Raw genomic sequence first — 27,606 nt, forward strand, 5'->3', positions numbered from 1 at the left:
CTCTCTTGTCAGCTGCTGTATGGGAAACTGATACTCTTTGTCTCTGGATCCTCTGCCCAACTTTTGGCTTAGAATTTCTCCTTCTCCCTAGCAAAACAGAAATCTCCCCAAGAGGGCTCTGTGCTGCCTCTCTGTGGCAAGCACCACCTCTCTACATTGTACTCGTCGGAATTGGAAAAGCTTCCTCCGGCCTCACTGTCTTTGCCCCTCTCACTACTTCGATCTCACTGAATCACCTCTGGCAATTGAATGCTGTTACTCTAGAGATCGATTTGCTAGCAGAATCGAATGCTCAACTAATTTGGTGTGTCTTGTCCAAGCCCCATCGACTTCTTTTTATAATCCTCCATTGAGACTTCAACGACCACGATTAAATTTTAATCAATGGCTAGGATTAACTAGAAATCAATCCATATATTTTTGTAGAACATTCTCAACATGACTTAATTAATTCTGATTAATTAATCATATTTCTTAAGTTTAGACTTAGGAAATATTAAAAACTGACTAATAAATCTAATTAAGTCGTCTCTAGGTGGAATTTCCAGAAATGATTTTTGGTTATTGGAGAATACATGTATTCTAGCATCTCCACTAAATCTCGTGGTTAGAACGCATATGATGCTACATAAACTAACATAATGTACCCCTCTTCTCTTACTATGTAGTATGTAATGAGACATTGCATAACCTAATTATGAATAAATCAATCCACTCTTTATCTTTCTTATGTGTGTGCCTGGCTACACTTGTGTGTAAATGTCACATAATTGAAGGAGCATAGACTTGAAGTATCTCTTTTAGAGTTTCCTTGTAACATATTGCAAGGCTTCCATAACTTCTTGATCCTCTGTTAAACTTTAAGTGGCCAATCACATATTCTAAAAATGGTGAACAGTCATCACGAGCAGGTTCTGCAAGGTTTCTGTCTAATACTGATTGTAGCCACAGACATGTTGATCTTCCCAATGTGCTAAGCATTTGATGTGTAAGGTTGCTGTCTTCCCTTCAAAAGCTAGTTTAAGGTTTTACCATAACTGAGAACTGCTTTCCATTTAAAAATTTCCACTATCAAGCATTTTAGATAAATATTGAACTATAAACTTAAATCCAATATGGCTTGTTTTCACGACACTCCACTTCTCTATACACTCAATAGACCTTCATACCTATTTTAAGTCGAGACGATATTTCAGGATTGATTAAGATAAACCTATGTACAGCTAATTGCTTTCAGGTGACAAGCTGCTTCTCATAAACTTAGTACCTCTCATTGTCCCGTTGGCCAATAATGGCCACCAGCAGACATTAATATTCAAAATACATAGGAATAAAATACCGTCTTTTCTTTTATCTTGAAATAATGATTCTTATTCTCTTTCTGTATCTTAAGCACCTTTCTTGTGTTGAGGCTTCTATCACAATGGTTTCTTAGCTAATCTTGTTTTCTGTTATAGACTAGTCAGAAGCATGGCATGAAAAGGTCATACTAGATCCTATGATTTGTTTATTCTGGTCATGCATTTTTGTGTTTGACATGTAATGACGATGGATATCTTTGTGATTTTTAACTCTTCCACTTCTTGAGAGGTGTATTTTTGTAGAATAAGCCTGTACATTTTTACTTTTAGTACAATAGTGTGAATCTTGTAATGGTATTGTATACCTTACTATATCTATGCCTTGATTTTGGTCTAATGGTTAGCATAAAATGTGATGCATTTTTATTCTGAAAGTGAAAACATATACGCCTTTGAATCATACCTGGTTCTTTGGCTAATTTGCAGGTGAGACGAATGACAAGTTCACCCCACAGGGCAGAAATACTTTCTTCATCTCTTGAGGTCTTCAAAAAAATTCAAGAAGAAAGTGCTGGTAAAAATGTGGCTCATCAGGGGAAGAGAAGAGACACTGTTTATCCTTCATTGACACAAAGTCATAGGGAGAATCTTCCAGCCAAATCACCTGGTGGGCGTGATTTTGGGTCTGCTTCTAAAGAACTTGGTGCGAAGGTGAAGGGAAAGCATGCGTACAGCTCTGAGTCTGCAAATCAGGGCTCCATGGGTGGAAAAAAACATATTGAAGTGACAAAGTCGAGTAGAGAAAATTCTTCTGAATTGAAAATGGCACAAAAAGGTTCACATTTGACACATCCTCAATTAACTGGTAAGAAGGAAGGAAATATCCAAACTTATGCTGCATCTAGTTCCAAAGTTGAAAGTTGTGGGCTGAATTCTGAAGCGAATTTTGGCAATGCTAGGAGATCCAAGTTGCCTTCATCTGAAATCTTGGTTGATAAAAATAATAAAGCTGGGGATCCCTTTACTCGTCAGGTTTCTATTGTGGACAAAGAGAAGGAGAAGAAGCCATTGCTGACAAAAACATCGTTGGATGCTTGGAAGGAGAAGAGGAATTGGGGGGATGTACTTGCATCGCCTCTGCGAAGTTCTTCTAGGACTATTCATTCTCCAATTGTTAACAGAAAAAGTACTGAACGTGTACGTGTTTTGCATGATAAATTAATGTCTCCCGAACGGAGGAGAAAGAGCCCACTAGACATGAAAAAAGATGTTGATGAAAAGCATGCAAGGGCAACAAGGATAAGAAGAGAATTGGAGAATGAACGTACACAGCGCTTGCAACGGGTATCCGAAAAATTGAACCGTGTAAGTGAGTGGCAGGCTGTAAGAAGCTCCAAGCTTCGAGAGGGCATGCATGCTCGGCAACAACGTGGTGAATCACGCCATGAGGCTTATCTAGCACAAATTGCAAGAAGAGCAAGCGACGAAAGCAGTAAAGTAAGTGAGGTTCGATTTATTACTTCATTGAATGAAGAGAATAAAAAGCTGTCATTACAGCAAAAACTCCATGATTCAGAATTAAGGAGAGCTGAGCGTCTGCAAATTATCAAGATCAAACAAAAAGAGGATATAGCAAGGGAAGAAGCAGTAGTGGAGCGTAGAAAATTACTTGAGGCAGAGAAACTACAGCGCCTTGCTGAGACCCAACGTAAAAAGGAGGAGGCTCAGGCTAGAAGAGAAGAGGAGCGAAAAGCAGCCAGTGCAGCACGTGAAGCAAAAGCTGTTGAGCAAGTCAGGAAAAAGGAAGTTAGAGCCAAAGCTCAAAGGGAAGAAGCTGAATTTCAAGCCCAAAAATTAGCTGAGAGGTTGAGGGAAAGTGAGTTTCGCCGGAAACTTTACTTGGAGCAAATACGTGAAAGAGCTGCAATGGATTTTCGAGACCAAGCATCTCCTTCATCTCGGCGCCCTCCAAGTAGAGATGGACAGCCAAGGTCTGTTGTGAATCAAATTGTTGATGGGTATTTAGGAAATGCCATCACAGGATTGACAGGTTTTGCGCCAAGTTCTTCTAGTAATCTTTCACAACAACAGTCTTTGAAGAAGAGAGTTAAAAAAATACGACAAAGACTGATGGCACTGAAGTATGAATTTGTTGAGCCACCAATGGGAGCCGAGAGCACTGGGCGTGGCTCAATGGCAACAGCAGCAGCTTCTAGGTCGAAAATAGGAAGATGGCTTCAGGATCTTCAAAGATTGCAGCAAACTAGGAAGGCAGGGGCTACAAGCATAGGTTTAATCATTGGAGAAATGATCAAGGTAAGGAGATACGCCTCTAGAAGTTTTGAAACTACTGCAGAATTTCCATTCTCATACATATTGTACCATAATTGATGTTTTATATGAATTCTGTGAAGGAGTTTAGCTTGGTTACTGCTTTTGGATTGGAATTTTTCTCATCTGTGGCTCTTCTTGTTACTTTGAATTTCCAGCATAAGGAAAGGAAAAGATTCTTTTAGTACCTGCCATTATTTTCCATCAACTTTATTTCTTCAACTATTTTCTTACTTCTCATTAGGCAGCTTCCTATTCAAAACATAATACTCATCATGGCAACGCTAAGTGGTAGAATATAAACACATTAAATTTGAAATCAAATTTTATATCAATATATAAAGCAAGCGTTATTTTGTTTCTCACTTTTACTAAAACTGTTTGTCCTAGCTTATTAGATTAGATAGATTTTCCAACCCTAAGGTTAATTTGGCTGGAGCTATTAAAAAGAATTATACTTCCTTGGTATTTTAGAAGTTGTGTCAAGCATCTGCATCTACTTGACGGATAAATTGAAAATATTTGAAGGTTACCAGCTTTTCTTCCTTTGAGTCTTACTAAGCCACACAGGCCATATATTGAAAAGCTGTCTGCTTTATTCCCCTTGACTCTTACTAGCCACACAATGTAGAATTCTTCTTCCCTTATTATCTTCAGATACTTGGTCTATTTCTTTTCAAATTGATCTTTAAAAAGGGGCCCATGTTTGTGCTTTTCATCTCACAACAGTTTCCTACGAAACATGCTTTTGTGGCTGATTTAGCCAAATTGCTAACCTTTTTAAGTATTTGAATCAGCACGATTGGCATCATCTTCATGCTTATCTTTATGCTTGCAAGCCTTGCCTATGCCCTTGAACTTAGTTGCTAAGGCCATCTTTGAAGCGTCGTTATCACTATTGCTACCAAACCACTTTTTCTCATGTCTTCAAAGGTTATATTCAAAATTTAAAAAAAAATTATTTTTTGAAGGAAGTAGGGTTCTCAACATAATTATCTCTAGATGTTCTTCATTTTATCTATCAATGGTGACAGAAACCAATTGAGGATCCCCTTGAGCTCCAAAAAGAAATTCTGAACATTAAAAATTAATAGGAACAAATGAAATCACAACAGACCATTTTTCAACAAGAGACAGAAATACAACAGAAAACCCTTAATTCTTGGGTTTAAATAGTCTGGAAAAGGGAGCAACGCCTTCCACTTACGATGGTTTAAGGGGTGGTAGGGGAAAAGCTAAACAAAGAATGCCTCCGGTGAGCCCGAGAGCTCAATATGAGAGCACATGGGTTGCCCCCACTCGTGGCCCCTTTGGGTCCCCTACAGCTAGGCACCTCTTTCCTCATGACACTTTAGCTCTGAAGGACCTCACCCTCTAGCACGCATGCGTGGGCTCCAACTCCACACTCATCCTTCATTTCTGGACACTCAAAGATTGACTCTGATTCTTTTGGGCTTGTTGCCTCAAAATCTAGGAGGTCTTGTAATGTGTAACCTACAAGGAAAAAACTAGACTAAGGGACAACAATCAGGCGTGGCCCATTGTCACCACAACCACTACCTTGTATACTCGGTGGACTTTCACCACTGGGAGGCTTCCCTTTAGATATGTCATCTAAGGATACATCAAATTCAAGGATCAAGGCGATGAGGGAGGCTTATAGAGGACAACTCTTCTTAAGTGCAAGACTCAATAAGCTAGAAAAGGAAATTCACATCCTCTAATAAGGCCTCTATTGGGCACAAATAATCTAGGGTTTGAGAGATAGCAAGCCAAATGGACTAACCTAGAATGAAGAGACCAAGAATAGGTTTTCCAACAATGTGTTGAAATTTGGTACCAGAGGACAAGTGGTTCCCTAAGGCTTTGATTTTTGGCCTAGGGAAAAGTGTCCAAAAGAATTTAATTTTTCTCCTAAAGTGACTTTGTAATTTTTTTTATAAAGTTAAATCTAATTTAAAAGTGACTTTAAGTGATAAAGTTACTAAGTCTAATTTTAAAGCGACTTTTATAAAGTCAATGAAAAATTGGAAAGGAAAAGTGACTTTGGAAATAAATGACTAAGTGGGTCTTTATTAAAGTGGGGTGAATTAAAAAATAAAAAGTGAGATTTAAATGAGCATTTAATCTCAGCCTTAGATCTCAATCTATTTCAGCCATTGGATTTAGGGATTATCCAAAAGTCCTTTGGATCACCCAAAAGTCACTTGGGGTTAGATTAAAGGAGGAAAAGGAGGAAAAGGTTATTCATTCTTTCATGAACAGATTGGGAGAAGGAGAGCAAGTGAGCAAGAGAGATTTCTGAGCAGGGAGGAGAATGAGACAGCAGCTTGGCACACATTCCAAGGCAGCAGTTGAGCAGATTTGTACAGCTGATTTCGCACACAGTGGAAGGCAGATTTTGGCATGATTTTCGAGGAGTGGTTTGCACAAAAATCGAGGAGCAGTTTGCTAGTTTTTCTGCACGCAAAACGAGGGCTGTACAATGCATTTATTGCAGGCTGTACAATGCATTTAATGCTGTCCGTACAACTACATTTAATGCTGAAAGTGGGCACGAAAATCGAGGAGGCTGTACAACATTTATTGCTGTCCTGTTTGCTGTAATTTCCAGTTTGCTGTGAGGCATGGGAAAAGAGATAAGTTGTAAATTTGCTTGCTGATTTTTTGCTGAATATTTCTCATTGTGAAAAAGGCAATTTTCAGAAATAAAGAAGAGCTCTCAAACTGGTTTTCCCCAAGAGTTGTAGGGGGTTTTTCCAGGGTCAAGTTGACCAAAAATCTCAGTGTTTAAATGTGTTTTAATGGTTGTTTATTACTGCTGATTTTTATTTCTGCAATTTCCAGCATTCTGTAAAATTTCCAGAATTTGTGTTTTCAGCAATATTTATTTTTTCAGCTTGTTAAATGTATGGTTATGGGAAAGGGCATTTAACTACATGGAAGAAATAAGGTGAAACTGAAAACCGGGGTGGGAAAACAGAAATTTCTACACAATGAATATTAGCAATCAGATGGAACAAGAAACCTTCAACAAGCCCCCATGTTGATGCCTAGGGCAAACTAGGGTTTCCTAGGGAAAAATCTACCTAGGGCAAGATAATTTAGCCTTAGAATGGATAGATTGGCCACTGAAGGGAGTTGATCTTGAGGAAACAAATACTCCTTTAAATTTTGATTCCATCCACAAGGCTTAATTCCCACTCCAGGTCAACTCACACCCTAGCCCTAGCTAGTGTCTTGAACTTAAGAGGCTTGAAAATCAGAAAAAAGGAGAGCGAAAGTGAGTTTAGGGTTAAATTTGTGAGTGATCAACCAAGTGACAAGGCCAATGCCTAACCCTTGGGATGATGGATTCTATGGGAGTGAAAGATTTGCTAAAACTTGGTGAGGATTAAGGGAATTTGAAGCCCTAGCTCAAAACCCTAACTATTACTTTGTGAGGGATCAAGGTCACTTGGGAGAGTTAGTTTAAAGATACGCCAAGGGGATTGCCATCCACACCTTATACATGAGTAATGCGTACGATGTCATTATCTAGATTCTATACAATTGATCTTAAATAATAAATGGCACAATGGAAAAATCCCAGATAACAATTCATTCCACACATTAGACATAAGAACAATTTTTTCTCAAATTCTAGGCTTACTCACAAGATAAAATGCATGAACAATCCTTTATTGATCCAAAGTAACATATCGAATGCCAAGAAATAGCTCCAATATATGCCAAAATACACCATAGAGTCACTTCTCCACAAGAATAGAAGAAGGACGAAATCTCTAAGAGGGCTGAAATATGTCACAAGAGATGATGATCTAACACAATGAACCTTACCTCCATTTGTATGAGGAGTAGGACTAATAATTAGCCTAATGAAATCTCCTGCCACAAGTTTGATGCTAAAACATGCTTGGATTACAAGCCAACGCATTAAATTCATGAAACATGCTCTAATTAACCCACATCTGTGAGCTGAAAGCTCTTTAGGATTGACGTCATCCAATGAAGTTGCTCCAAATGGCATGTCCAAGGGTGATGAGGTCTCCAAGGTGATGTAGAAGCATGCCAAGTCCACGATTTGAGGGTTGGCCCTCAAATCTACCTCATTGCTTCCTGTGGGGTCCCGAGATCCAGTCGGGGCACCAAAAAGTGGTCTCCATGGGTCTCCAACTGCTAAAAGTGGCCTCCTTTGCTCTAACATTGAGGGATTTTAAGGTGCAACAAGCCCTACCTAGTCTCTCATGATGAGACCATCCTCCTCTAGGCTCTAAATTAGTTCCCATCCATCAATTGGTGTCAAGGATGACCTCGGGCCATCTTGGGTCCTGTTGGAAATTGTAACTAGTTTTTGTCTTCATAATTGTCATTTGTCTCATGTCATGATGTAACTTTTATGTATTAAAGAAAATTATTTTGTAAAGCATGGGTTTCATGCTTTTTGTCATTTGGTCAATGGGTCAAGCATCCATTGTATGCTTTTAGGTTTTTGTCATGTGTCATGGTCATTATCACATTGTAAAAGTCGTTATTGGGCATTTGTAGCAAAGAAAGAAAATATATTTATAATTGTAAGTGTCTAGTATTGCTCCCAAGGACAAGTCGGCCAACCTAGATTGAAGTCGGCCTAGAGAAGGGTTATGAACTCACTTGGAAGGCTATGTTGAAGAATGTAACTAGGTTTGGTCTTCATATTTGTATTTGAGTCATTATGAAATGTACTTATTAAAGAATGAAAAATAAAATTTTATTATTATTACAATGACTTATTAAAGCATGGGTTTCATGCTTGGGTCATCATTTTATAGGTCAAAGTCCCCATTGAGGACTTCTAGGTTTTATATTGAGTCATTAGAGTCATTGTCCATTTAATGAGACCCTTCTTGGGCTTTTGAATCATGTAAAAAGAATTATTATTGAGTCAAATATGTAATTTGTCCCCTCCACACCAAGTCGACCCTTGCCTGATGTTGTCGGGCTCCATGAGGACAATTCGACCCACATAAGAGGCTATATATACAAGTGCACTTCAATCCATTTGCTCATCAACTCAACAAGTTCGATACACAAGAAGGAAGTGCAGAAAAGTGCGAAGTTCAAAGAAAGTGTAATATTCCTAATTAGCCATGGCTAATTGGAATATTTGATTTTGCTCAATTTTGCCTTGTATAGCTGTTTATAAATAAAAAGGTGAGGAGAGGGGGACATACTCACTTCATGAATAAAGACACTCCTTAGTAGCACAACATTGTAACTTAAAGGGTGAGCTAAGGGGGGCCAAAGAACCACGTAGAGGAGGGGCCCACGTAGACACATGGAGTGACTGCGCAGATGGTGAGAAACAAGTGGCAAGAGGAAAGCTACGTTGGAGGAGGTGAGCCTTGGGATTGAGAGAGGCCAATGCTATAAAGGAGAGAGGAGCCTCCTCATTTTGGCATTTGATTATGAGCATTTGAGCTAGTCACTTTGACTTAGAGCAAGCTGGCTGTTTAGCTAGTTTGCAGCATTGTTTAGTGCATTGAGTGTCTCCGTTCGGAGATCTCACCCTTAGCCCCAGGGAACTTCGAGTGCCTGCTCGGGCAAGGTATTTCCATCAGTGTTTTTGCATTAGTTTCATCAGCATTTTGGTTGGAGGATTGAGCATCTTGGATGACTGCGCAGTCTTGAGAGGGATGATGCAGTTCTTTCTGGCAGGAGTTTTGGATTGAGGTTTTGCAGGGGGATTTGTGCCAGGGGGTTGAGCAGGGGATCAACCCTTGCATATTGGAGGATTTTGGCTGAGTTTCAGGCAGAGTTGTGGTGGGTTTATTTCAGTGGCAGCGCAGAGCCTTGAGGGATTGCGTGGGTCCTCAAGGGGGCGATTTTCAGGGGTCAGCCATTTCAGAAAAGCTTTCTGGGTTTCTTAAGTAGAATCCGATACCAGAGTTTCAACATTTTCTGAGGAGGGGAATATCCCCAAATCCTCATTTGATTTCCAGTAGCAGCAGCACGATTGTTCTCCAGTAGCTTGGATGCAGTTCAGAGAGAGGCCATTCCTTTGCTATTCTGAGGGTATTTCTTCACTTGCCTTGTGCAAGTCGAGGTGCCATCCTTCTGATCACCTCCTGTACTCATTCCATTACTCAGTATAATAAAATGGCTTAGCATTTCTCGAGTATCTGCCTATATTTCATGCTTATATAATTATATGTTACACCACTGTTATTTTTATCGTTTTGAGTTTCTCGGTTATTATATTATTTGTGCGTATTTGGTTGGAGTTTACTGGGGTTTTGGGGAAAATCTCTGAAACGGGATATTACAGAAAGGAATGAGAATTGCAGAAGAAGAACAAGTTGAAGTTTTGGGCTATCTCTCTCTCTCTTTCATGCAAAGTTACTGGGCTATCGCTGGGGTTGAAGATTTGCTGCTGGGTAGGTCGAAGTTCTGGAGTTGCTGGGGTCAAAGTTCCGCTGCTGCATAGGTTGAAGTTTTGCTGCTGCAAAGGTCGAGGTTCTGCCGCTGCATAGGTCAAAGCTCTGTTGCTGCATAGGTCAAAATTCTGTTGCTGGATAGGTCAAAGTTCTGCGACTGCAAAGGTCGAAGTTCTGTTGCTGGATAGGTTGAAGTTCTATTGCTGTAGGGTCGAAGATCTAGTCGCTGGAAGGAAGGGTTGACTTGGTGATTGGAGGAAGTCTGTGTATAGGTCGAAGAGTCTTGGATTATCTCGTCTTGTCTTGAGAAAACTACTGAAGTAAGAACTTTTACTTGGTTTTCCCTTAGATAGGGGTTTTGCCCTGGCTGAGTGCCTACATCTTGTGTCTCTTGTTCTTGTGATCTTCATACGCACATAATTTGGTAATTGCTTGATGAAAGATAATATAATAAAGAAGTGAAAGAAGCCAACATAATTCAAAAGTAATTATCAAGAAAGAGAAATCAAAACCTAATACTACTAGCATTGATCTCTCAAAATGGTTTCAAAGCTATGGTGGAAGAAGGTTGATGTTCACCTTGTTGGAAAAAAGGAAAAACAATCTTGGAAGAAAAAGGTTACTCCCTGATCTATACAAAAAGGATCGAAGACATAAAACTTGTGTTTGAAGGATTGAATGGTTAATTAAGGAGTCCATGAAAAATCGAGTTGTTTGGAAAGTAAAGCGAAGGTGTAAGGCTCCTTTAAATAGTCTGAAATCATCATATTTTCTGTGCCACAAAACGTGTGAATATATCATCATCAGTCATCAAAGAAGCAAGCTATACAATGATATATTGGGTGATAGAAGATCCTCTGTTAAAAAAAAATATGAACCTCGAGAATGATATAGAAAGCTGACCTTGGAAGATGAGTATATATCTTATAAAGACTGTCATATAGATATATATTCAAAGGCAGAAATCCAAATGAAAGAGATTGATCTTGGTAACCAAAAGGGATAGTCATCCTAGGCACATTCAAAATATGGACAGTATCCAATCTTGAAGTCTCCTCAAACAAAGGACATTCAACGAACCAACTCAAAGAAATCAAGTAAGTGTTGTCACTGTTCCTTACTTAACAAATGCATATGCAACAAGTCTAATGGACTATCAAATCAAAGGTATGTAAACATGAGGTACATATATTTATTTTATTTAAATGAGTTTCTAAGATTTCAATATATCTAATATTATAAAATCCTAGATGGTCCATATAAAACTCCTTGTTTATAATTAGTCTAGGATAAAGACTGTAATCTGTAGGTGACATACAAAAAACTCTTATAAGAACCTTAATCCTTATCTTCTAGGGTTTGTAGGTAATCTAGGATGTCAAGTAAAACCCTAGTGTTGATTGAAAGAAAAGATAACTTGATTTTTGATATATATAGGGTTTATCCTAGGATTCCATCCTCCATTGTTGCATAGAAAATCTAGATTGAAAATTAACATCATGTTCTTGGTATCACATATTTTGCTTGGAAGTATTTGTTACAGGTATAAAAGATCATGGCTGAATTCAAAGAGAGCACTTCAAGGAATCCCTACAAGGTTTGTTAAGGAACATCTCTAGGTACGTCTTAGACTATACACTTTATTCTCTTAATATAAAAGGTATGTTCATTATCTTTTGAAATTTGCGTTACATTACTAACATTGTTATGTCAAAGGTCTTTTGAATCTTAAAAGATTCTTATTTGGGTGATTAATCATTAGATTGAATCTACCCCCATTAAAATCATTCATCTTTTTGTGGAACCCTAAAAAGGTTCTCTGTAAAACCCTAACCTAAGGGTATGTCAATGCTAATGTGAAAACCCTAGCCTACTTAGGGTTATTGATGAAATCTAGAAAATACTATTCTTTTGATGTTTGGGGTTTTGATGATGTCATGTTTAGAGTTTTGGTATAGAAACCCTTGTCCTCTAGGGTTGGATGGTAATCTTAGACCTTTAGGTTTTTTTGGTAATTTAAGGTTTATGAGCAAAACCCTTATGATATTTATAATAAGATCCTAGGAATGAAACCCTAGGTGTATGTTTGTCCATTTGATCGAAACCCTAGCCTGATCAAAATTGTTATATGTCTAACTTTAATGTATTGATATTTGTGTCATGGGTTTGTTTGATAAACATTGCTATGATGTGTGCATGATTATGAAATCCTAGATATGTATATGTGCTAACCTAATTATTAATGATCATAGTTCTAGGGTTTGTAACTAAGCCCTAGTCGAAGTGTGATATTCTAAGATATGATGTTTAGCCTTGATGATGAATCTAGGGTTTACAACAAACCCTAGTAGAAGTTGGTCATATTGTTGAAACCTTAGATTGTGCTATAATTGGTTTTGACTATTGATACCTAAGGCTTATTATCTCAAAGATGGAATCTAGGGTTTGCATTGCTTCTAAGGTTTGAAATATATCATTGAAGAGTCTGTCATATCTCTGAAAGAAATATTGAGGCCCTAGATATAATGAGATTGATATCTTGATTAAGTTACTAATGTGATCTAGGGTTTGTAACAAAAACCTGAGCAAGAAGCAAGTATAAAAGTATGTCTCGTGTTGACTATGAATCTAAGTTTAGGTATTTGATGTCTAAAGTCTAATGCTTCCATTATTGTATGATTTTGATATGGTTAACTTCATTCTTATATATATGCATTTTGTTGTACTCGCTGTCCAAGGTGTGCAAGTACATAATCTTCAAGATGTTGAAGATATTCGTAAGAAAAGTTGACTTGATTGGCAAGCATGATGAAGGAAGTTATATGAATGATGATGATCAAGATGACTCTGATAAGAAGGATGGAAGCCATAAAAGATTCTCTGATGTCATAGAAAGTAGTTGATCTCCCTAAGTTAAGAGGGAGCCTGGATAAAAGAAAGGGTATATCTCCCAAGTTGAGAGGGAGGGCATATTATAGTCATGATGGATACCTTGAAGAAGAAATTGGAGAATGTATATTGAGGTGCTGCTGAAAGAAGGAAAGCAGGATCCGGTTGTAGAATATGTTGCTGCATGTGAAGTAGGAAAGGAAGCTGTATGGTTGAGGAAACTTCTGTCAAGATAGATTTGTTTGGGAAGCCTTTAAGCCTTGCTGTGATAAATTGTGAAGCAACATCAAGATGTTTGAAGAGGCTGAAGGTTTGTGTTTACTTATGTATTTGAAAGGTTGTTACTGATTGGGGTTGTGGTTGTACAGGTAATCTCTCGGAGCTTTGGAAGCATGTTTTACATGCCTGATGTTACTGATTTTTCTGATCAGGAGAGATTTGTTACCAATTTGAATAATTAGGAGTGTTGAGGCTTTGTGTGTAATACACATTGCCTGGGAGGACATGGTGTTGGTGTTGGTCATAGAGCTATGACCTTGCATTACGCACCTAGTTCCTTGGGTTGATGGTTAGCAAGAAAGCCTGATGGTACCTAGAGAGGCTGAAAGCTTGAGTCCATCTTAGTCCCACTCGGATAGATTGCCTTAGTCAGGAATCTAGTCCATGGCACCGCGTGTGCCTAAACTATTCCTAGTTTTTGTGTTTTGAGATATTCCTTGTACTTGTATATACATGTGTAAATTATGAATACCTCCCTAATTAAGAGGGAGTGTTGAAGAATGTAATTAGGTTTAGTCTTCATATTTGTATTTGAGTCATTATAAAATGTATTTATCAAAGAATGAAAAATAAAATTTTATTATTATTACAATGACTTATTAAAGCATGGGTTTCATGCTTGGGTCATCACAATGTTTTTAAAACCGTTTTGAAAAACTGGTAACCGGTCAAACCGGCCGGTTAGCTAGCTGGCCGGTCCGAACCGGCCAAAAAACCCGGTCAGACCCTTCATTTCTCCGTTTTTGGGCCCTAACCGGTGAAAACCGGCCGGTTTAGGACGGAACCGGCCGGTTTGTATCAAACCGGCCGGTTCCGTCCTAAACCGGCCGGTTTATGGCATGCCCACCGAATCTTGGAAAAAGGCGGATTTGGTTTGTGGTTTAGGGGTTTTGGGGGGGAGGTAAAGGTATTTTCCCTCCAAAAACACCCTCTCCAAGCTATAAGAGACCCCTCTCACTCTCATTTGTCTCACACAACTGATTTGGAGTGTTTGTGAGTTTGTTTGTGAGCTTGGAGAGTGTGGAGTTTTTGCTGAAGTAGTCATCTTGGAGTTGGAGTTGGAGCTATTTTGGAGATAGTGTGTAGCTGTCAATGGAGTTGCCATCTTCAAGAGGAGGCTAAGGGAGCTAGTTTGCATTTCCAGGTAAGGATTTGCACTTGATAATTCCTCATTTGAGTCTGCTGTCCATGAATTTTTTTTTAATGTGTTATACTTATAAACTTCTCACTTCTATGATCTATCATGTATGCTATAAACTCTCTAGCTCTATGCTATCAAATTTTGTAGCTTGAGCCTTGCATGTGCATTTGTTTTCCTACATTTATCTTTGGTTTTCCATTTTGCTTAGCGGCAATTTTTTTTTTTTTAAATGGCAGATTTCTTTGCAAATTGTTATTATTTCAAGCAAACATGGCTCCAAAAGGAAAGGACAGTGCATGGGCTCATTGTGATGTAATTGATGGAAAAATGATATGCAAATTATGCCATAAATCTATTGGAGGTGGGGGTATTCTTAGGTTGAAACAACACTTGGCTGGGATAAGAGGCCAAGTAAAGCCATGTGATGCACCAAATGCACTGTTAGGTCCTATTAGGGCAGAATACATTTCCAAGCTTGAAAAATTTTATGAGGATAAGGCTAGGGAGAAGGCCATCCAAGATGACATTGCAAGGAAGAGGGAATTATTAGAAGCCATGAAAGAGAGTGGGTATGATGATTATGAGATTCAAGACTCCACTTCTATCCCTTCCACCAATGACCCCTTTCACTATGTTCATCCTTCTGTTGGACTTGGCCAACCATCAAAAGGAACAAAGAGAACAAACATCCAAAGTTATTTCTCATCTTCTGCCAACATTGCCTCTTCTAAATCTAATCCCACTTCCTCCCAGCCAAGTTCTCAACCCACTTTGGATCAACATTGGAAAAGACAATGCAAAGAAACTTCTCACCAATACATTGCTAGATGGTGGTATGATTCAGATATCCCATTTAATGCTGCTCGCTCACCTTATTACCAAGCTATGTGGGACTCTGTTATAGCTGCAAGAAAGGGCTTCAAAGGCCCTAGTATGCATGACTTGAGGGGAGCTCTTTTGCAAAAAGAGATATATTCCATTGATGAGTATTTGGTTGATTTTAAAGAGTCATGGCTCAAAACAGGTTGTTCCATTATGTCAGATGGATGGTCCGATGGAAAGAACCGCACTATCATTAATTTCCTTGTTTCTTGCCCTCAAGGAACCATGTTTTTGAAATCAGTTGATGCATCTGATAAGGTAAAGGATGCAATCCTTCTATTTGAGCTTTTGGATAACGTTATTCAGGAAGTTGGGGAGCAGCATGTTGTGCAGGTCATCATTGATAATGCCTCAAACTATGTTCTTGCTGGAAAGATGGTTGAGGCCAAATATAAGACCATATTTTGGACTCCATGTGCTGCACATTGCATAGACCTCATGCTTGAGGATATAGGCAAAGTGGAGTGGGTAAAAAACACTGTAGAGCATGCCAAGTGCATTACAAAATACATTTACAACCACTCATGGGTATTGAACCTAATGAGGAAACACACTGGAGGCAAAGAGCTTGTTAGGCCTGCAATTACGAGATTTGCAACTCACTTCCTCACGTTGCAATGTCTCAATGGTCAACATAAAAACTTGCAGAAAATGTTTTCCTCTGAAGAATGGTCTGAATCTCGGTGGGCTCGTAGACCAGATGGAAAAGACACCAAAAAGAAAGTGTTAGACACTTATTTTTGGAAAAGGTCTGTAGAGCTTGTGAAAATTACCGAGCCCCTTGTTAAGGTGCTAAGGTTGGTGGATGGGGAAAGATTGGCCATGGGCTACATTTATGAAGCTATGGATCAGGCAAAGGAGCAGATACGGGCAGCTTACAAGGACAGGTTAGCTAAATATGGCCGTATATGGGAGATCATTGATAACAGATGGAACAATCAACTCCATCGTCCTATACATACAGCCGGGTATTTTTTGAACCCAAGGTATCACTATAAAAATCGGCTAGGAGATCAGCATGATGGGGAGGTCAGAGCTGGATTGATTGATTGCTTGGAGCGCATGGTCCCTAACCATGTAGACCAGTTGGAAATACATAGACAGCTTACTATTTTCAATATGGCAAGTGGTACTTTTGGCAAAAACTTGGCAAAGATGGCAAGAGATGTGGACCAACCAGGTAAGCAATTCCAATTTCCATTTTGTTTTTCATTTCAAGTTAAAATTGTTTACGTTCTTTACAATTCAAATTATAAACTAAGTTACTAATTATTGTCTTTTTCTTTGCAGCACATTGGTGGGAGTCATTTGGTGGCCAGTGTTCTCAATTGCAAAGGTTTGCAATTAGAGTCCTCAGTCAAACTTGCAGTACTTCAGGTTGTGAGTGCAATTGGTCTGTTTTTGAGCGCATACACACGAAGAAGAGAAACCGTTTGGAACAAAAACGGTTAAATGATCTTGTTTTTGTGCAATACAACCTTCGACTGAGGAGGAACCAAATGATGAGCAAATCACCTGATCTAGATCCCATTGTGTTGGACGACATTGATCCAACATCAGAATGGGTGGAGGAGACTGAAGATCCTGTGTTTGAGGCTGATTTTGATATTGACATGGCTTTAGCGGGGGATGAGGCAGATTATGTGGCGGCATCAGAACCAGGATCAGTAGCGGCATCAAGGAAAGGCAAGGAACCAATGGAAGGCACTAGTCGTGCAGGTCGACAAACTCGTGCTTCCATTAGGTCCACTTCTATTGTCATTGGTGGCATTGATACTGAGGTTGCAGATCAGGCTGAGGCATCCTCAGACTCTGAACCAGATGATGTGTATGTAGCTCCTGATGATGATCCTGTGTCTAGTAGTGGTGATGGACTTGATGATTGATCATGTGTACACTGTAGACTTGTAGTAGGCCAATGGCCTCATAGCTTGCAGCATTGTTTTTGGACTTTATAGGCCATTTAGAGCCTCATTTCTTATGTATTTTGCTATTTTGTCGATGATGTGTATTGCACTCGGTGCCATTTTGATATATTCACCTTTGCATGGTATATAAATGAGCAAACTTTGCATATTTTGTCTCTATTGGCTTGGAATCATGGTTTCACATCTTAAAAATAGTTTTGTTTCATTAAAAATTAATTATTTAATGTATTTTTTTAAAACCGGTTCGTTTAGACCAAACCAGTCCCGGTTAGACCGGTTCCGGTCGGTAAACCGGTTCATTAGGTGGACCGGTCCGGTCACCGGTTCCAGTTTTAAAAACATTGGGTCATCATTTTATAGGTCAAAGTCCCCGTTGAGGACTTCTAGGTTTTATATTGAGTCATTAAAGTCATTGTCCATTTAATGAGACCCTTCTCGGGCTTTTGAATCATGTCAAAAGAATTATTATTGAGTCAAATATGTAATTTGTCACCTCCACACCAAGTCGGCCCTTGCTTGATGAAGTCGGGATACATGAGGACAATTTGACCCACAAAAGAGGCTATATATACAAGTGCAGTTTGATCCATTTGCTCATCAACTCAACAAGTTCGATACACAAGAAGAAAGTGCAGAAAAGTGCAAAGTTCAAAGAAAGGAAGGAGAATTGTAGAAGAAGAACAAGTTGAAGTTTTGGGCTATCTCTCTCTCTCTTTCATGCAATGTTACTTGGCTGTTGTTGGGGTCGAAGATTTGTCACTGGGTTGGTCGAAGTTTTGGAGTTGCTGGGGTCAAAGTTCTGTTGTTGCATAGGTCAAAGTTTTGTTGCTGCAAAGGTTGAAGTTCTGTTGCTGCATAGGTCAAAGTTCTGTTGTTGGATAGGTCGAAGTTTCGCTGCTGCAAAGGTCGACGTTCTGTTGCTGGATAGGTTGAAGTTCTACTGCTGCAGGGTCAAGGATCTAGTTGCTAGAAGGAAGGGCTGACTTGGTGATTGGAGGAAGTCTGTGTCTAGGTTGAAGAGTCTTGGATTATCTTGTTCTGTCTTGAGAAAACTACTGAAGGAAGAAGCTTGACTGGGTTTTCCCCTAGATAGGGCTTTTCCCCTGCCTGAGTGCCTACATCTTGTGTCTCTTGTTCTTTTGATCTTCATACACATAATTTGGTAATTGCTTGTTGAAAGATAATTTAATAAAGAAGTAAAAGAAGGCAACATAATTCACAAGTAATTATCAAGAAAGAGAAATCAAACCCTAATACTACTAGCATTGATTTCTCAACGGGCGATATATAAAGATGGAATTCGTCCTCCTTTGAGACTCAAGCAAGCTTGCATATCCTAAAGTCTAGTCTGTGGTTTGAAGAAGGAATAAAAGATACACAAAAGGAAGAAAAAGTCCAACATCGAAGGAGAAAGTTCAGATCCATGTCAGAGATAATTAGAAGTACTTTCTATTGAAGAAAATTTGACCTCACTGTCCTTAAAGATCTTGAAGAAAGTTTGGTTGGTTGACTTGTGTCATGGGGAAGAGCAAGAGGTCTTTTTTGGTCTTGGAAGTCTCCTTTGAAGTTGATAAGAAGAGTTTTGATGGGTTTTCCCCTTCGAGGGGTTTTGCCTTGGCGTGGAGCCTATATCTTGTGTTCATGTGATCTTTATTTGTTTTTGGCATTTATTTGATGATGAAGAACATAATCATAATTAAGAAAGAAAAACACTAATATCATAGGTAAATGTCATGAAATGAAAACATTAAATTCGAGAAGCTGCCCTAATCTGTTTTCCAACATGGTATCAGATAAGATAAGATAAGATAATTTTATTAATGTCCAAAAAATGACCATAAAAGGTCAATGGGACTGTCAGTTACAAATGATTACATTATGCAAGTCGGTGGACCAAACGGTCCCCTTTAACATTTCTATTTAAAAGCAAGAAATACATCTAAAAGTAAATGAAGAGTCAAGAAGCTTTGGAACAAAGCGCTACGATGAAGCAACGAAGGAGAAGAGGAAGAAGAAGAGGGGGGGGGGGCCGGGGGCCCTGTCTAACCCCTACTCCTAACATCTGAGGTCGAGAGAAGAAAACTGAGAGAAGCTCGTCAAAGTTTGCTGTCTTGTGGGCATACTTGGCTGTCGTTGATGTCTCCTAGAAGTTCTGAAACGCCTCACAGGGGTGGAACTGATCCTGGAGCGCTGGCGTAGTTTGGTGGGTCGGCCCCCCTGGGACCGCACTGATCTGGTTTCAGTGTCTATGGGTCGGTCTATGATTCTTTTGGTGCCTCGCGCTGAGGGTAGTGCTCTAAAGAAGTCCGTGATCTTTTGTGTGGTGTCCGGTCTGGCTGGTGGCTGAAGAAAGCGGGCCCGGAATCTGAAGGCCTCCTGGAGATAAAGTGCTAGGCATCTCTGGTCAACATATCTGAGGAAGCTGGACAGGGTCTGAGAAGACCTGAAGAGACAATGGAAACGGCCCCGGATCTCGTAGTATGCAGGGCATCCGAAGATGAAATGTGTCTCTGTCTCTATCTCCTGTAAGTGACAAAGCTGGCAGATCCTATCTGCTCTATCAGTGTGGTGGTCTGTTTCCACCCGGAGTCTGTGAGATCCGACTCTGAGCTGCCCGAGGGGGATTCTAAGGGCATGCATCCAATGTTGGAACGTGTATTGGGGTCTGATGATGAGCCCATCCTTGATCTCCAAGCAATGTTCCGCGTAAAAGGCCATTTTAGGGCACAACCCATTGGGAGGGTTGGTCCATGTAATCTGAATGTAACGTTTGTAAATATCTTCCTTAATGATTTTATTCAGCTCTTGCTGATTGGGAAGGAGGTGGCCTGGAGCATTCAGAGAGTATTGAAAAGGAGGGAGACGCTCAATCTGGATTCCTGAAGCCTCCAGAATCTCTGTCACATCGGTGTACCAACATTTGGATCGGCCTGTCTGTAAACGGGCGATGTTCTCTGAGGAGCAATATGCTAAATATGGGTATCTGTCACGACCCTCCCTCACTTCTGCCAGGCCACGGAGTCTGTGCAGGAGTGACACTAGCCTGAATATCACCTCTAGGCGGAAAGGTTGAGCCCCGAACTCGGCTAGAAGGATGTGCTGGGGAACTGTCTGCTTGCACCTAATAAAACGGCGTAGAAGGAGAGTCTGGACACGTTCCACTGAAGCCCAATCTGATTCTAGGAGAGAGGGGCCCCAAATTTCTGAGCCATAAAGCACTGTGGGCCGAACCAAAGTATCCATGATGCACATTTTGGACGAGATGTCCTGGAAATGGTGCCGGAAACACTGTCTCTCCAGAAGGGCTAGGGAGCCATACCCTTTGTTGATCCGAGGCTGAAGGGCTGGCCGCAGGCTGAATCGAGGTCCTGAAAACTGAACTCCCAAATATGTATAGGCGCTGACAATCTCGATCTCTTCTCCTTTAAATAGGAAATGTAAATCAGAGGTTTTCTTGACTCCATTGAAGATAATCACTTTGGTTTTGCCCAAGTTTACAGTGAGATGCCTCCGGTCACAAAAGGCTGCGAGCGCATCCAGCTGTCTCTGAAGGCCTTCATGGGAGGAGGCAATGAGGACAATATCGTCTGCGAAGAGAAGGATGGAAATTAGGACCTGGTTAAGAAGACATCCATCCGTATCCTGAGTATGCTCCCGGAGAAAGGACTCAAGTTCATCGATATAGATCCCGAACAGAGTAGGAGAAAGGGGGCATCCTTGCTTGACTCCAATGGTGCTTCGGATAAAATCCGACATTCCTCTGACTGTGCGGAGATGACCAAGGACGACCTCATATAGGCGCATGATAACATTTAGGAGAGTAGAGGAAATGCCAATCTCTCTTAGCCTTTGAAAAAGATCTTCCCTCGGGATTGAGTCAAAAGATTTCCGGAAGTCTACAAAATAGCAGTACACTTTAGAAGACCGATGCCTGGCCTCCTCAATTACCGCACAGAGAGTAAGGATGTGGTCGATCGTCTGGTGACTTGGGCAGAATCCTGCTTGGCCCTTGGCCCTGAGTTGTCTTTGCTCAAGGAAGTGGGAGAGTTTCCTGTGGAGTGCTGTGGCATATAACTTGGAGAATGTGTGCCCAACCATGATTGTCCTGTAGTTGTTGGGGTCGGAAGTGGGCCCTGACTTGTGGATCGGGTAGATAATGTGGTGTGACCAACTGTCTGGAAATCCATCTCGAACCACCTGGTTGAAAAGGTCCACCAGATATCCTACTAGGGGGCGAAGTCCATGTTTGAAGAACTCTGCCTGGAAACCTTCTTCGTCTGCTGCCCTGCTGTTATTCATTGTCCATATTGCTTCTCTGATATCTTTGTCGGAGAAAAGATGGCAGGAGGTGGGAGGGGAAGTAACTTGAATCAGAGGCTGCCCAGGGATGTCATACAGCTGGGAGGTGTGAGAAAACATTGAGGCAGGATCAAGGTCGATAGGGGTAGGTGAGCGCCGGGAAAGGATGGTTCCCCAGAAATCTTTAGGTGAGCGAAGGAGGAGAGTAGAAAGAACTTGTCTCCTATGGGCAATGAAAAGGCGCTTCTTGCGGCGAAGGAGGCGACGATAAGCAGAACAAAGGTCTGGGTATGTTGGCAAAGAGTTCCGAAAGGCGTGACGGAGGTCTTGATGCAAAGACTTGCAATCTTGGTCATACCAGTTGTTCATAGGGCATTTTCCCGACTTGCGGGAGGTGGTGGCTGAGCGAGTGGAGAAGGGGAAGGATTGGGGCGCAACTTCCCAGATAGCATAAGAGAGACACTGATATTTGTCCTTGGCGGAGTTGAGAGAGGTGAATTGGGACATCGATGGGAGTGTCTGTCTAACGATAGAGGAGAAGAGATCAGGGTCACCCTCTTCAAATCGGAAGGTGGTTCTGGGGGGGCTTCGGGGAAGAGTAGGGGGTGGATTCGGGAAATCAAACTGCAGTGAGAGTGAGAGGAGTGCGTGGTCCGCAAGGGGGATGGGGGTGATCGAGAATTTTTTGATGTAAGGGAGGAGATTTGGATTTGCAATAGCGTAGTCGACCACACTTGCCCTGCTTTCAAAAGGTCTGCAGGTAAAGAAGTGCGAGGAAGGGAAACAAGGTAGGCCATTCAAAATTATCAGTTCATCAGATTCTCCCAACTGTAACAGATATCTCCTGTAAGTTGTGGTGGGTCCCAAGTGATCCTCAGAGGTCCAGTGCATGCCAATCGTGGTCGAGATCCCCCGAGTGCAAAAATATATCTTCTGCCCTGTCGTGTATAGGGGTCTGGAGATCTTTGGTCCGGGCGTTGAAGTCTCCCATGAGAATGACGTCCCCTACTGTCGAAAACCTGGTGATGTCAGAGTACAGGTCTATAAAAGGGTCTCCATTTGAGCTATTGTGAATAGCATAGGAGGATGAGATAGGTGGGAAGTAACAGACTGCGACATAAATGTCTCTCGGTGGTGATGTTCTGGCTCTGATCTGGATCCACAGGAATCTGGCATGCTCATCTGTCGCAGCTACTGAAACTCTGCTCCTGAGGCTATCATGGACAAGGCAAGCAACACCCCCTGATCCTCTAACACCTCCTGAACTCCGTGTCTCTTGTCTGCTAACTGCGGTCCACTGGTATCTTGTAATGTCAGGGAGAGGACGAACTGGGCTCGCATGAGTCTTGGTAACTAGGAGGATGTCTGCTGAGCTAAGGGCTTCATAAAGTAGGCCTGGTGAGGACCAGAAGGAGCCATTGCCATTCCAGCAGTTAACCGAGAGATCCGTGCCCTGTCTCCTCTCCGCTCGGGCCCGTCATTTGGAGTTACCTGAGCGGGATACCCATCCTGGGGGGAAGGTGTCCCGAATAACTGCTCGAAGATTTCTAATCACTGCCCATTTCCCTGCCTGTCTTGCCGTTGCAACCTGCATCCTAGCTTGTTTCAGTTCAACTACTTGAGTTCTTGTGAGGTCTTCATCCAAAAACACTTTATTCGGGAGAGAAAATAGCTTTCGCTTGGCATGGAGTGCCCGAAGTCTATCCGAGGAGTTACGGAATCTGAGGAAGAGGGTAGAGTCCTGCCCGATCCAGGCTTTGTCCAAATTTATGTCTGGTATGTCAAGAGTGTCGCATAGAAATCTGTTCCCCAGTTCCATGGGGTCTGCAGAGGGGGGAGGTGTAGGGAGTCCTCTTACTTTAAGATTTAATTCTTTTGCTCTTCGAGTTCTTTCCTCCACTAGTTTTGCCTGTACTACTTCCTCCACTGCTATGAGCGGAGGGGCCTTATCCTTTCCTTTGACCACCTGTGCCCATGTGTTGATATGCGAATCCGTTTCCCTTTTAAGGGACATTTGTTGGGACTTGATTTCCTCCTGTTTACTTTTAAGATCTCTGATCTCTGCTTGTAAGGCCTCGTCAGAGTTCTTTCCTGCACATTGTTCTCGGTATTCCTGCAGTGTTTTTCTGATAAATGCATTGTCTTCCTCTACTGACAAAACTCTGTTCAATAAGGTGCCGATTTCAGCGCGCAGTTCGCGATTTTCTGTCTCTAGGTGTTCCATTTTCCTCATTAGGAGTTTAATTTGGGATGTCCAGAAAGTAAAATCTGTTTCTAATGCAATATCGGTGGGGCTGTATATGTTCTCATCTTTATTGTGGCACTGCTGTAAATACTTCAGCGGACCTCTGTTGTTGAAATCTGGCGTTTCAACTTCCCCGGGGTCCTTTTTGTGTTGCTGTTCTGTCATGGTGGCAGCCTGTACTTTACAATGGCACCCTACTGCATTCAGTACAAAATCGAAATCACCAAAATTTGTCAAAAACCGGGACAATGGACAGGTTGCGGGCTGTTAACGGGACTATGGAGCAACGGGACGGAGGTCCGTGGCTGCAGGAAGGCTGCGGGAGGCTTATCGGAAAGAAACAGGTTGCGGGAGCCAGCAAACGGGTGAGTAGGGAGGGTTACGGGAGTTACAGGAGACGGGTTGAGGATGGGACGAGACGGAAGAGGCAGACGGCTGCGGGGAGAGTCGAGACGGGACGGGGAAGGGTTACGAGATTCTCACAAGAATATCACAAGTAATTATCAGAGCTAAGGTCAAAACCATTGGCAGCTAGAAGATCACAAGAAGGTGAAGTCTGAGCCTTCTAGAGTTGGATCCGAACTATTATGAAGAGAAGACAAAAATTCTGTGCATCAGTCCACAATCTTAAAGGAAGAAAAAGAAACTACAGTCAAAGCCTTGTCCTAGATCGTAGACCTGGGCTTGAAACATCCAAACTCTGTTTGAAGTCTTATCTATGCTTGGTATATTAAACTTTGAATTGAAGCTACAAGGATGACATTTGAATCCAATTATAAGAAGATTGGAGAAAGAAATATCCCTGTGGAAAGGCCACACTTCTATTCGTAGAAGGTCAAAGACCTAAAGAAAACCCAGAGCACTGAAGGCCTTGTTGAAATATGTAACTAGGTTTTGTCTTCATAGTGACACGTAATCATGATTTTATGTATTTGATGTAAAGAAGAAAAATAAATTTATTATTGTCATTCTTGATGCATGGGTTTCATGCTCAAGGTTATTTTATTTAGGTCAAGCAGCCATTGAGTGCTTCTAGGGCTTGTCATTAAGTCAACAAGTCAATTGAGTCATTGTCATGTATGGAAGACCCTTTTGGGCATGTTGTATATTGTAAAGAAAATTTGTAAGTGTCAAATAGACCCTCAAAGACCTTGTTAACAAGCAAAGATCAAGTCAGCCTTCATGAAAGGACAAGTCAACCTCCAAGCAACAATTCGACCTAGAAGAGAAGTCTATATATTAGAGACTTTGACCTCACTTGAAGGACACTCACAAATCACACAAGAGATTCGATCAAGCAAGAGAAAGAGACCCAAAAGGGTGCGAAGAAGTGGAGGCAGTAGGACTGTTTCTGGGCTATTTCCTTCACGCGTGCGAGAAAGCTGGGGCTCCTACTACATTAGCTAAACCAAAATTGCAGAAGTCGAGTTTGGGCACCAATTGGCATGCCTTGCAAGCCGTGTTTCCAAGAAGAAAGGATCAATTCAAGCAAAGAAGAAAAGTGGAAGAAATCACCATCTTTCCCACATGTGCAAGAGCTAGGGTTTCTGTCGAAAAAACTGCTGGGGGTCGAAGAAACTGTTAGGGATTGAAGTTGTATAAGAAACTGTGTGGTCGAAGTTGCAGAAGTTGTTGGGGTCGAAGTTGCTAGAGAAGTTGCTGGAAGGAAAAACTCATCAAGGAGGGAGGATTGACTTGGCCTTGGAAGCGACTTTGACAATATTCTTAGGTCTTGGAATTCGTCATTTGAAGGTCTATAAGAAGAGAAGAGTTCTTGTGGGTTCTCCTCTCAAGATGAGAGGTTTTGGCCTTGGATTGTAGCCTATATCTTGTGTCCTCTTGTCTTATGTGTTTGGTAGTTGTTTGATGATAAAGAACACTAATATTAATCAAGTGAAAGAAGAAGCTAATCAAATTAAGTAACAATACATCACAAGCACTTATCAAAGTAAGAGAAATCATCTATTTAGCTGCCCCCAAGATTTCTCAACGGGCCCTTTACTTCATCCTTTCAGAGCACTAAGAAGCCTAAATTAAGTGAAAGTCTTGTGATAGAAAGTTGAACCCTAACAATTCTATGCATAAATAAGACCAAGACCTAACAATGTTTAAAGTCAGTGAAAAAGTTATCTTAAAGGAGAGAAGTCCACATGCCTTATATTACTGAAGGAAGAAGACCACATCAACTTCGCTATGATGAGAAAGAGAGGTCGAGACCTTTGTGACTATGAACAAAACTACAAATAAAAGGGCTACAGGATCTATCTCCTTAAGAAATTCATAAGGCATATTAAGAGGCCTGGTTTGGAAAATTCTGTAGGAGAAAACATCTTGTGGTTGCATTATGAACATGAGCCTTGATATAGTCCTTCAGGTCAGCATAAGAAATGCCTAGTAAAGGTATCAAGGCCGACTTACATGGAAGACCTTTTGGGCTTATTTTAAAAGGTATATACATTTATGTGGAACCCTAGTCTGAGGGCCTATGTTACAAATATTCTTATTTAAGAAGTTCACATTGAAGGCAATCATTGGTGAAAAAGATTCAAATCCTTGTTACTACAGTGATTGTGTTAAGTGCTGGAAAATGATTAGTACTACATATACTTCAACAAAGGTTTAAAGAAGTCCTATAGTTTGACAAAATTATGTCATCTCCAAGAAGAAATAGGTACTAGACCTATTGTCATTGATTTGAGAAGAAGGGATTTCTGAAGCTAAAAGAAACATAGAAGAGACTTTCGTGGAAGTCTTGGAGCTGGTAGAAGTGTAGAAGCCGAGAAGAGCATCTTGAGTTGGCAGTACCATTGGAAGCATCATGACATAAATGGAAGTTGTAGTAACTTTGAAGTCAATCCTTAACTTTGGCATTTTGGAAGGTTTTTGTAGCAGCTTCTGATCTTGGAAGACTAAGGTATGTGGTCTTGTTGTCGTTCAAATTGTACTCGAGAATGCGACAATGCTTAGGGTAGGGGTTGTCACTCTGATCCCAACGCTCTCTGTTTAAGCTATCTCCCTAAAGCAGGCTAAGGGGGCTAGTCCCTATGGATGAGATGATGAGTTCGGGTGACACATCTGAATGGCCGAGCAACTTTGTTAAGGATGATTGGAAAGTTTTAATTATTTAGCACAACTAGATTAGGTTTACTAAGATTATCAATTAGAGACTAGTGCCTTAAGAGTCAATTTACTTGCACAATGGAGATTAAGATCCAAGTTACCAGATGAACAATTGTTGCTAGGATGAAGAACTATGCTATATGAGATGCAATACCTAAACTAATTGAGATGCAAGCTCTTGGTTAATTTTAGTTAGAATGCCTATTTTAGATGAATCCTTTCTCCCAACTGTTTTGAAGTTAGTCTTGAATGTAGGTTGTAGGGAAAAATCCAGAGGAAGGAGGCTAAAGCCTCATTAACGATACCTCTCGTGGAGTTCTAATTGCTGGTGTACTCTTACCAAAAAATAAAGATAATACACAACAACTCGTTGCTTTTATGAGTAAAATTCACAGGGATGTCAAATCGATGTATACTATTACTGAAAATCAAACTTATGGCCTTCTGTAATCATTGAAACATTTCAAAAGTTATGTTGGGTATTCCGAAATTATAGCCTTTGCTCTTATGCAATTATTAAAGATGTCTCTTAGCACAAGAAGATTGTCTAGGAGTCAGAGGGAAATGGGTGTAAAAAATTCAAGAGTATCACCTAGACATTAAACCAATCAAAATCATAAGGGGACAAGGCTTAACTAAAATGTTGGTCAAAGGAAATGAGAGTTTTAGGGATGGATAATGTTGATCAACTGAGCGCTGTCCTAAATGAATTGGAAAATATTGAGTAGTATTCAAATATTTTTTATTGCTTTGAAAAATATTTCATGTCTTGACT

The 27,606-nt window shown here is 40.7% G+C and overlaps 1 protein-coding gene across 7 annotated transcripts in view; it reads left to right on the top strand.

Moving 5' to 3' along the window:
* The window catches only part of LOC149185264 (uncharacterized), a 361,912-nt gene that overhangs the window by 154,713 nt on the left and 179,593 nt on the right, over nucleotides 1-27,606 (top strand). For all 7 annotated transcript variants that reach the window (XR_016257370.1, XR_016257369.1, XR_016257371.1 and 4 more), the window contains one exon: nucleotides 1,788-3,617. Coding sequence is in view for 3 of the 7 variants with exons in the window: in XM_089417869.1 (XP_089273995.1) it covers nucleotides 1,788-3,617 (1,830 nt within the window). In the remaining 4 variants the exon portion in view is untranslated. The remainder of the gene's footprint in view (nucleotides 1-1,787; nucleotides 3,618-27,606) is intronic.

Source organism: Pinus tabuliformis, chromosome 3_2, assembly GCF_031772625.1.
Source record: "Pinus tabuliformis cultivar Carrire ecotype Pingquan chromosome 3_2, CPIR1, whole genome shotgun sequence".
NCBI classification, from domain to species: Eukaryota; Viridiplantae; Streptophyta; class Pinopsida; order Pinales; family Pinaceae; genus Pinus; species Pinus tabuliformis.